We start from the raw sequence: 12,288 nt of genomic DNA on the forward strand, positions 1-12,288 counted from the left end.
GGTCTGAATTTCATTGTAATTTCAGATTAGATTATACACACTTTTCATTCAGTAAGCCTGTAGTGATGAGATTCTGGGCAATGTGAAACATATCACAAAAACCAAAATATCTGGAACATATTTATAAAGAATCGGATAATCTGAATTCCTTAAACAGCAGCAACAGTTTCTCTGAAGGATGATCTGCAGTTCCTATAGGCAGCTATTCTTCCTCTCAAAATTCTGGAACAGGCTCAAAAGATACACCTGTATTCTGTGAGACATATGTGGAACAACTGCACTAATGAACAATTTCAATCCGTCCACACAGCCACCTATTCCCTCTTTATACAGCGCTTGCAGGTTGCACTAGTGGCACCTCAGCTGAAATGCTAGTCACGGAGATGTCTCATTGCCGCAAATGCGTGCTGCAAATCTCATCTGACTTGGACGCTTCCTTCAGGTGTTGCACTTTGGATGGCCAACACTGTATAAACACACACTATGTGATCAATCATATCCGGACACCCCATAAACATATGCTGTTCATATTAGGTGCAGTTTGCTGCCACCTACTGCCAGGTACTCCGTATCAGCGACCTCAGTAGTAACTACCGCCCAATCTCTCTTCTGACAGCTCTATCAAAAATTTTTGAGAAAGTAATGTATTCAAGAGTAGCCTCCCATATTTGTAAAAATAAAGTACTAACAAAATGTCAGTTTGGTTTTCAGAAAGGCTTTTCAACAGAAAATGCTATATGCGCTTTCACTGATCAAATATTAAATACTCTGAATAATCGGACATCACCCACTGGTATTTTTTGTCATCTCTCAAAGGCCTTTGATTGTGTAAATCGTGGAATTCTTTTAGATAAGCTAAATGATTATGGTTTGAGTGGGGCAGTGCACAAATGGTTTAATTCATACTTAACTGGAAGAATGCAGAAAGTTGAAATAAGTGGTTCATGCAATGTTAAAACAACAGCTGATTCCTCAAACTACGGGGCTATCAAGTACGGGGTCCCACAGGGTTCGGTCTTAGGTCCTTTACTGTTCTTGATATACATTAATGACTTACCATTCCTCATTGATGAAGATGCAAAGTTAGTTCTTTTTGCTGATGATACAAGTATAGTAATAACATCCAAAAACCAAGAACTAAGTGATGTAATTGTAAATGATGTTTTTCACAAAATTATTAAGTGGTTCTCAGCAAGCGGACTCTCTTTAAATTTTGATAAAACACAGTATATACAGTTCCGTACAGTAAATGGCACAACTCCAGTAATAAATATAGACTTTGAACAGAAGTCTGTAGCTAAGGTAGAATTTTCAAAATTTTTACCTGTGTCCATTGATGAGAGGTTAAACTGGAAGCAACACATTGATGGTCTGCTGAAACGTCTGAGTTCAGCTACATATGCTATTAGGGTTATTGTAAATTCTGGTGACAACAATCTCAGTAAATTAGCTTACTATGCCTACATTCATTCACTGCTTTCGTATGGCATCATATTCTGGGTAATTCATCGTTGAGTAGAAAAGTATTCATTGCTCAAAAACGTGTAATCAGAATAATTGCTGGAGCCCACCCACGGCCTCCTGCAGACATCATTTAAGGATCTAGGGATCCTCACAGTAACCTCACAGTATATATATTCACTTATGAAATTTGTTGTTAATAATCCAACCCAGTTTAAAAGTAATAGCAGTGTGCATAGCTGTAACACCAGGAGAAAGGATGATCTTCACTATGCAGGGTTAAATCTGACTTTGGCACAGAAAGGGGTAAATTATGCTGCCACAAAAGTCTTTGGTCACCTACCAAACAGCATCAAAAGCCTGACAGATAGCCAACTAACATTTAAAAATAAATTAAAATAATTTCTAGATGACAACTCCTTCTACTCATTGGCTGAACTTTTAGATATAAATTAAGGGGGGGGAAAAAAAAAAAAAAATTCGTGTCACACAATATTTTGTGTAATGTATTATCTTGTACAGACATCTTTTATTAACCTGACATGTTCCACATCATTACAACGTGTCGTATTCATGATCTATGGAACAAGTATTACTCTAATCTAATCTAATTTAATCACACATAGTAAGAGAGCAGAATGGAGTGTTCGACAGAACTCACGGACTTTGAATGTGGTCCGGTGATTGGGAGTCACTTGTGTCATACATCTGTACGTGAGATTTCCACACTCCTAAACATCCCTAGGTCCACTATTTCCAATGTGATAGTGAAGTGGAGACGTGAAGGGACACGTACAGCCCAAAAGTGTTCAGGCCGACCTCGTCTGTTGACTGACAGAGACAGCCGACAGTTGAAGAGGGTCGTAATGTATAACATGCAGACATCTATCCAGACCATCCATCACACAGGAATTCCAAACTGCATCATGATCCACTACAAGGACTACGACAGGTGAGAAATCTTGGATTTCATAGTCAAGCGACTGCTCGCAAGCCACACATAACGCCGGTAAATGCCAAACGACACCGCGCTTGGTATAAGAAGCGTAAACATTAGACAACTGAACAGTAGAAAAATGTTGTGTGGAGTGACGAATCACGGTACACGATATGGCAATTCGATGGCAGGGTGTGGGTATGGCGAATGCCCGGCAAACATCATCTGGCAGTGTGTGTAGCGCCAATAGTAAAATTCAGAGGCAGTGGTGACATGCTATGGTCGAGTTTTTCATGAATGGGGGTTGCACCCCTTGTTGTTTTGCACGGCACTATCACAGCACAGGCCTACATTGGTGTTTCAAGCACCGTCTTGCTTCATACTGTTGAAGAGCTATTCGGGGATGGCGTTGAATCTTTCAACACGATCGAGCACCTGTACGTAAGGCACGGCCTGTGGCAGAGTGGTTACACGAGAATAACGTCCCTGTAACGAACTGGACTGCACAGAGTCCTCACCTGAATCCTACAGAACACCTTTGGGATGGTTTGGGATTCTGACTTCGTGCCGGCCTCACCGACCGACATCGATACCTCTCCTCAGTGCAGCATTGTGTCAAGAATGGGCTGCCATTCCCCAAGAAACCTTCCAGCACCTGATCGAATGTATGCCTGCGAGAGTGGAAGCTGTCATCGAGGCTAAGGGTGGGCCAACACCATACCGAATTCCAGAATTACCGACGGAGGGCGCTACAAACATTTAAGCCAGGTGTCCAGATACTTTTGAACACACGTGTATGAAAGGCAATTTTAGCCCCAACAACCTCCATAATATCTGTTACTGGGCTGTTAGTAAATAAAGATTTGATGTCCAAGCTCATCCTCAGAGAGAAATGAGCACGTGGGTCCTTCTCATTCTGTGATCTGAACAACCTGCCCTTCCTCGATACCTTCCATCAACTGAACAGGCAATACGTAGCCGTGGCAGGGGTACTACAAATGCAGTCTCACAATGAGTAGTGAGAGAGCTTCTACAAATCATCGAGATTTTCTCTGCTACAGCTGTAGCCAATGCACACATTACACTCTTATAATGACACGAGAAGTACAAAACAGAACACAGCCAGCGGCACCCACCTACAGAAACTCAACTGACATCCAGTGAATGTGACGAGATGAGACCGCCCCCTCACCCTCTGAGTGATGGCAGAGCGCTCCCTTATCTCAATGCCGTTTCTTCCAAATCCACCAGAAACAAATGCAAAATAAAACTTCCTGGCAGATTAAAACTGTGTGCCGGACCGAGACTCGAACTCGGGACCTTTGCTTTCGCGGGCAAGTGCTCTACCGACTGAGCTACCCGAGCACGACTCACGCCTGGTACTCACAGCTTTACTTCTGCCAGTACCTCGTCTCCTACCTTCCAAACTTTACAGAAGCTCTCCTGCGAACCTTGCAGAACTAGCACTCCTGAAAGAAAGGATATTGCGGAGACATGGCTTAGCCACAGCCTGGGGGATGTTTCTAGAGTGAATATATTTAGTCAATACTCCTTCAATCTTACACCAAATATTAACTCTCTCATTTGCATTAATCCTCCTCCTGTTCGTCGTATACAAGGAAAATGGCTTGTCTGTTGTCACTACACAGGTACCATAATTCCTGTCTGCTACAACTCCTATTGCAAATGTACGAAAAGCAATAATGTCTCTGTCGTAATAAGACTCGAGGCCAAGAAGAGGTTTCTCATTACCCCTTACTATAGCCAAGGTCATCCACGAATTACCAGTCACAACCTCTTTCATGGTGCAAGAAAAATTAATCTTACACCCAACAAATGTAAGCGGACCAGTAAGTAGTTCTTGCTGAGAGGTTGTTCGCAGATGATGCTGTAATTTAGTCTAGTAAGGTCATCCGAAGACCAGTATCAGTTGCAAAGCGATTTAGAAAAGATTGCTGTACGGTGTGGCAGGTGGCAGTTGACACTAAATAACGAAGAATGTGAGGTGATCCACACGAGTTCCAAAAGAAATCCGTTGGAATTCGATTACTTGATAAATAGTACAATTCTCGAGGCTGTCAATTCAACTAAGTACCTGGGCCTTAAAATTACGAACAACTTCAGTTGGAAAGACCACATAGAAAATATAATGGGGAAGGCGAGCCAGAGGTTGTGTTTCATTGGCAGGACACTTGGAAGATGCAACAAGTCCACCAAAGAGACAGCTTACACTACACTCGTTCGTCCTCTGTTAGAATATTGCTGCGCGGTGTGGGATCCTTACCAGGTGGGATTGACGGAGGACATCGAAAGAGTGCAAAAAAGGGCAGCTCGTTTTGTATTATCACGTAATAGGGGAGAGAGTGTGGCAGATATGATACGCGAGTTGGGATGGAAGTCATTAAAGCAAAGACGTTTTTCGTCGTGGCCAGATCTATTTACGAAATTTCAGTCGCCAACTTTCTCTTCTGAACGCGAAAATATTTTGTTGAGCCCAACCTACATAGGTAGGTGTGATCATCAAAATAAAATAAGAGAAATCAGAGCTCGAACAGGAAGGTTTAGGTGTTCGTTTTTCCCGCTCACTGTTCGGGAGTGGAATGGTAGAGAGATAGTATGACTGTGGTTCGATGAACCCTCTGCCAAGCACTTAAATGTGAATTGCAGAGTAATCATGTAGATGTAGATGTAGATGTACCTGCATGCTCCCCACCCCCGACCCCGTCCTCGGCCCGCCGCCTCCGCCCGCCACCCCGCCGCTGTCCAGCTCCGACATGGAGCGCGCGGCGAGCTCGTGCGCCATCGCGATCGCACTGTCCAGAGTCTTCTCGTCCGATGCCGAGATGGGCTTCACCTGGAAGACAAAACGAGAAGCAAATTGTGATGACCCGACTTACTACGTATCTGTTACGACTGGTCAGCACAGTAGTCTGAAACAGCACCGACGGCCTCTGGACCGGGGATGCACGGCAGACAGCTGCGTTGCTAGACGATCGGTCCTCACGAGGAGAACATGCCAAGTGTCAGCACTTGATATCCCGAGAACTTCATTCGGTCTCAGCTTATTCGTGGACACTTGGCCGTTTCTGAAAAAATATCGGTCAAACTTTTCGAGGTACCTTAAGTGCTTTTTACCACACAATACCCTCAGATGAAATGGAGGCACAGTGGTCAGTGTTGCGGCTTCTTAATTTTGTGAACTGTGTTCAAAACTGTATTAGTTTTTATTTCTTTTATTTTGTTTTTATTCTTTTCATTTATCTAAAGGGCATTACATTAATCTTTCTTTTCAAATTGGGGGATACAAGGGCATTACATTAATTGTAAAATTACAACTGGATTTCACACTAAGTGTCACAAATTTATTATATAATACTTATGTGTATAGTACGTCGAGCGGGATATTCTCTTTAAATTCTCATATTCTGATCTTTTATTTTCATATCAATTCTTATATTAAATTTGTAATAGAGGGAAACATTCCACGCGGGAAAAATGTATCTAAAAACAAAGATGATGTAACTTACCAAACAAAAACGTTGGTATGTTGAGAGAGACACTAACAAACACAAACACACACACACACACACAAAATTCAAGCTTTCGCAACCCACGGTTGCTTTATCAGGAAAGAGGGAAGGAGAGGGAAAGACGAAAGGATGTGGGTCTTAAGGGAGAGGGTAAAGAGTCATTCCAATCCCAGGAGCGGAAAGCCTTACCTTAGGGGGAAAAAGGGACAGGTATACATTTGCGCGCGCACACACACACACACACACACACACACACACACACACACACACACACATATACAGACACAGGCAGACATGTCCCTTAAAAGCCACATCCTTACGTCTTTCCCTCTCCGTCCCTCTTTCCTGATGAACCAACCGTGGGTTGCGAAAGCTTGAATTTGGTATGTGTGTGTTTGTGTTTCTTATATTAAGTTTTATATTTTATTCATATGTTTATTCTTCAGGAAGATTTAGTGCATTCCCTTGTATGATACCAATCGTAGACAGAGAAATTTCATACACTACAAGCTCCATGTGAAGGCGGGTTTACCTCATTGACATTTATTCGTATGAATCTCACTCTAGCAAGAAATGTCATTGATATTGGTGACGAGTTCACACTTTGGCAATAATTTCATGGCAAACCGTGCACAAAAGATAACAGACTTTAATTGTCAGTCAAGATAGACTACAAGAATTTCATCGAAAACAATTTCAAATAATTTTCTATCTTTTTCTTTTCAAATTAATTAATCATGCAATGTGTTGATGAAAAAGGGTGAAGTTATACTGACATACAGTGAAAAACATTTCATGTATTAATTTCCTACAGACGTGGGCAAATAAATAAAAAATAGAAATAAAAGTGATAATCGGGTTTGAAGTGTTGGCAGAAGAGCCAACACCGTGTTGCTAGAGGAGGCCGAAATGCACGCGTTTAATTACACGCTGACTGGCGCGAGGTCTGGAACAGTTAAGGGAATTAATAGTAGCAAATAAAGTACACAACTGATGTAATACTTAACTTTAATCCACAATTGGTGCACATCGCTCTTGACGGTACATGTTATAATCTCAATATCAAATGCTACGGCGCCTTGCTAGGTCGTAGCAAATGACGTAGCTGAAGGCTATGCTAACTATCGTCTCGGCAAATGAGAGCGTAGTTGTCAGTGATCCATCTCTGGCTAAGTCGGCTGTACAACTGGGGCGAGTGCTAGTAAGTCTCTCTAGACCTGCCGTGTGGTGGTGCTCGGTCTGCAATCACTGACAGTGGCGACACGCGGGTCCGGCGTGTACTAATGGACCGCGGCCGATTTAAAGGCTACCACCTAGCAAGTGTGGTGTCTGGCTGTGACACCACAGGGTTTCAAACACGAGGAGTAAAATTAAGAAGCCACCGTTTTGTCCGAGGATATTGTGCAGTGAGCGGCACATAAGATACCTGGAAAATACCTTAAAAACTTTGACCATCATTTTTTCAGAAGCAATCGAGTATCTGTGGGTAAGCCGAGGCAGTAAAATAAGCTAACATGGAAACAATGCAAGGAATACTGAAGAACTTCGGAGTTAAATATGTAAAATCCAGTGACAAATGGAAATTTTTAATGAAGTGTAGTGATATTGCTGTTGGTAGGACATAATTTCTAAGAACAAGCATGAATTTGGATCAGAAGGACTGTGAGCTGTGTATTACTTGAATGAGCCTTGGGTAAATCAAAACCACACTAGAAATTTTATTTGGCACACAACAGGCAGCCTGAAAATTATATTGAGAATAGGAAGGCTTCTAAAAATGTGTCATTCCAGTTCCATTGCAATCAAATTTGTGCTGAAAGCAAAGTTGTGTTCGCAGCAAAACTGAAAAGCAACCCAAACTATCATGCCAAAAATTACGGAGAATTATTTAGAGAATGGTTTCCACATCAGCTGCTGCCTTCTGATAAAAAGTGGTATTGTCTTATGGCTGCAAATAACGAACCACATATTGAAACACAAACAAGAGCAGAGATGTTGGAGATCATTAAGATTTCAAACGCCAGTGGTAAAAAAATATGAAATTGATTCCATAGCTCTGCATCATGGTCACGCGGTGATGAGAGTACCTCCTTACCATTGCCTTTTGAATCCCACACAACTGGTGTTGGCACAGATGGAAAGATATGTGGTAGACAAAATTACTTCATTTAAAGAGTGATCCAGCAAACAACACACAAAATCAGCATTGTGGACTGGGACGCCTGCGTACTACTGTAAAAGATAACTGCAGAGTAGCTGTTAGATACAAAATAATGGATTCGTTAATCATCGATCTGGAACGAGCATCCAGTGGTTTTAGTTCCAAAGGCAGCAGCAATGAAACATCTGAGTAAAAAGGTGTATGAATGGAACGTACATTTGTTTTGTAATTTTCATGGTACGTTTACTTTCTTGTCAAGCTGTCTGACCAGTAGACAGTAGTCCAGAACATAATCTGTTCTTTAATGGGAATCTGAATTTCCTTGGTTTGCTATTTTGTCTATAATATAAATTCGCTTTAAACACTGTTTGTCCTGCTGAGGATCTTATAGATTTGATTCTTTTGTCACTTTGTTAACAAAGAGAAAAACAAGGTGCAATCCATTCTTTAAGGTGCAATTTATTATAGGGGGAAAGATCAGATAGTAATGCACAATTATTTTTTATTACCAATATGTTTAAAAGATAACAAAACAAAAAAAAAATCACAAATGAACTTACATCTTTTACCTTCTTTTCCACATAATCATCAACATTATCAACACATTTCTCCCATTGTGGTATCAGTTTCAATATGCCCTATTTGTAGAAATCCGTTTGATTGGAGTAAAGCGATCTGCCGATTTCACTTCCATATCTGTTGCAAAGCATTGGCCTGCCTGGGATTTCTTCACGGGACCAAACAGACGGAAGTCCGACAATGCCAGGTCCAGACTGTACGGTGTGCTAGAGCACCTCACACCAAATTTGGAAATTTTCTCACAAACAGGAGAAGCAACACGGGGGCGCGCAATGTCACGAAGAAGCTTGACACAGTCAGCATTAATGCAGTGGCATTTATCATGAAGGGCACACTGCAACTTAACCAAAGTTTTAATGTAGGCTGCCCCATTCACAGTGCTTCCCTGTTCAGCAAAGTCCATCAATAACACACTGTGCACATCCCAGAACACTATCACAAGCACTATTCTAGTAAACTGAGTCACTCAGAATTTTTTTTGTACTGGGGAACCAGCATACTTCTATTCCATAGAGGCCTGCTCGGTTATGGGTGTGTAGTAGTAAACCCACAACTCATCACCAGTGACGATTCCTTTCAGAAAGTCAGACCCACCTGTGGCGTAACACCTGAAGTGACCCAAGCTTGTCCTCGTTCACTAGCCCTCGTTGTTGTCTGCCAGGTTCTTAGGCACCCAGTGAGTACTAACTTTACGAGATTTCAGCATGTCGTGAACAATTTCATACATCACACTGGAGGAAATGTTGAACTGCTGCAATAAGGTTTGCAGTTGCACACACCAGTCATTCAAAATTGCTGCCTCGATGGCTCCAACATTCTGCAAGATTGCAGATGTCACCGCCCACCTGGAGCGTGGAAAAATCGCTAGGGTTCACACAGCCCTCTTCTAAGAATGCACGCTTCCTGAAGACATTGCTCCAGTCCATACAGTCATCTCCATACATGCCACGCTTGTCCCTGCGAATCTCACTTTGTTTATGTCCTTTGGCCCAAAAATATTGAACTACACTCCGCAGCTCTTCACAAGTTGACAATATTAACATCTGAGCCATATTTGTTTAGTAGTTCAGACTACTCTCAGTATAGCTGCACATGAAAACAAAATACCGTCTGTGGTGCAAACTTCAAACTCTACTGTTGCGAAATTTCAACCTTCCAGTTGCAGTATCAAGGAAGAAAAAAAATATTATGCATTACTTTCCAATCATTCCTTGTACCTTCGATTGAGCATGGGTAGAATTGGACTACATATTACATGTGTTCTGTGTGACAAAGAGCGAACACAGATAACCTTCATAAATACTGTAAAAAATAAAAAATAAAAAAATACCAGGGAAGAAAAAAATTATTATGCACTACTTTCCAATCATTCCTTGTACCTTCGATTGGGCGTGGGTAGAATTGGACTACATATTACATGTGTGCTGTGTGACAAAGAGCGAACACAGAAAACCTTCATAAATAATGCAAAAAATAAAAAAATCCTGCGACTTTGGTTTTTATACTGTATTATCTGTTGTGTTGTTTCTGCCCATTCATCTGTAACCATTCCTTGAAATGTTTCACAGGCTTTGTACTTAACCCTGAACATCTGTGAGATGATAATATTTTTTAAATAGCAAACCAGAATCATTTGAATAATGCAAGAGACAGACAATTTTATGCTTCCCATTCACTGACTATAATCAGGTGCTCCAACCATCAGAATGAAAATATTCAACAGGCTTACGGGTAAGAACATTCTAAAAACATGAAGCTGGAGGTGAAAAACAATCTACATGATACTCTGACACAGAAATGTTACTACACAGTGAAGCAGTTGATAAAGACAATCTGATAATTTAAGCAGGATGTCACCCATCATTAGCAGCAGTATGTAAATATATTATTGACAAGAAAAAATACGAACTTTAGAATACTTCTCCATCTCAAAAATGGTTCAAATGGCTCTGAGCACTATGGGACTTAACATCTGAGGTCATCAGTCCCCTAGAACTACTTAAACCTAACTAACCTAAGGACACACACATCCATGCCCGAGGCACGATTCCAACCTGTGACCGTAGCAGTAGTGCGGTTCAAGACTGAAGCGCCTAGAACCGCTCGGCCACACCGGCCAGCAGCTCCATCTCATTAGTTATAATTTTATTATTACTAATTGTTTATATGTCCCATGTATCCTCAGTCAATTAATAAGTGTATGTAACGAGGCAAATAAATCATTATTCAATTTACCGTAGCCTGCTTCTTGCGGCCGGTGGTCGACGTGACCTTGGCGGCAATCTCGCGCAGCTCGTTGCGGACGTTGGTCGTCTCGTCCAGTGGGGAGGGCGGGGGTGGCGTGGATGCGCCAGAGCCGGCGCCGGAGCCGGAGCTGCCGAGTCCGCGGATCATCGACTCCATCTCATCCAGCAGGCTCGGCCCGAGGTCAAACGACTTCTGCTGTGGCCAACGAAAGGCGTGCTACACCGAGCGGAAAAGTTGAGCCCCTTTACTCTAAAAAAAGTATCCACACACCAAAATCATGAACAACACTTCACCCTGAGGTTGTTTCCTCACTACAGTTTACTTGTACACTAGATGCATTCTGAGGATTCTGTCTCAAGAAGAACATTGTTGTTGTTGTTGTGGCCTTCAGTCCTGAGACTGGTTTGATGCTGCTCTCCATGCTACTCTATCCTGTGCAAGCTTCTTCATCTCCCAGTACCTACTGCAACCTATATCATTTTGCATCTGCTTAGTGTATTCATCTCTTGGTCTCCCTCTACGATTTTTACCCTCCATGCTGCCCTCCAATACTAAACTGGTAATCCCTTGATGCCTCAGAACATATCCTACCAACCAATCCCTTCTTCTAGTCAAGCTGTGCCACAAACTTCTCTTATCCCCAATCCTATTCAACACCTCCTCATTAGTTATGTGATCTACCCATCTAATGTTCAGCATTCTTCTGTAGCACCACATTTCGAAAGCTTCTATTCTCCTCTTGTCCAAACTATTTATCGTCCATGTTTCACTTCCATACATGGCTACACTTCATATAAATACTTTCAGAAATGACTTCCTGACACTTAAATCTATACTTGATGTTAACAAATTTCTCTTCTTCAGAAACACTTTCCTTGCCATTGCCAGTATACATTTTATATTCTCTCTACTTCGACCATCATCAATTATTTTGCTCCCCAAATAGCAAAACTCCTTTACTAGTTTAAGTGTCTGATTTCCTAATCTAATCCCCTCAGCATCACCCGATTTAATTTGACTACATTCCATTATCCTCGTTTTGTTTTTGTTGATGTTCATCTTATATCCTCCTTCCAAGATACTGTCCATTCCGTTCAACTGCTCTTCCAAGTCCTTTGCTGTCTCTGACAGAATTACAATGTCATCGGCAAACCTCGAAGTTTTCATTTCTTCTCCATGGATTTTAATACCTACTCCGAATTTTTCTTTTGTTTCCTTTACTGCTTGCTCAATATACAGATTGAATAACATTGGGGAGAGGCTACAACCCCGTCTCACTCCCTTCCCAAACACTGCTTCCCTTTCATGCTCCTCGACTCTTAGAACTGCCTTCTGGTTTCTGTACAAATTGTAAATAGCGTTTCGCTCCCTGT

At 41.8% G+C, this 12,288-nt stretch overlaps 1 protein-coding gene across 1 annotated transcript in view; it reads right to left on the reverse strand.

The window, feature by feature from the left end:
- Window positions 1–12,288, reverse strand: part of LOC126426657 (activated Cdc42 kinase-like) — a 386,532-nt gene that overhangs the window by 136,314 nt on the left and 237,930 nt on the right. The window contains exons 14-15 of the mRNA XM_050088543.1: window positions 10,904–11,107; window positions 5,151–5,252 (exon numbers count right to left, since the gene is read on the reverse strand). Coding sequence (XP_049944500.1) covers window positions 5,151–5,252; window positions 10,904–11,107 — 306 coding nt within the window. The remainder of the gene's footprint in view (window positions 1–5,150; window positions 5,253–10,903; window positions 11,108–12,288) is intronic.

This window comes from Schistocerca serialis, chromosome 11 (genome assembly GCF_023864345.2).
Source record: "Schistocerca serialis cubense isolate TAMUIC-IGC-003099 chromosome 11, iqSchSeri2.2, whole genome shotgun sequence".
NCBI lineage: Eukaryota > Metazoa > Arthropoda > Insecta > Orthoptera > Acrididae > Schistocerca > Schistocerca serialis.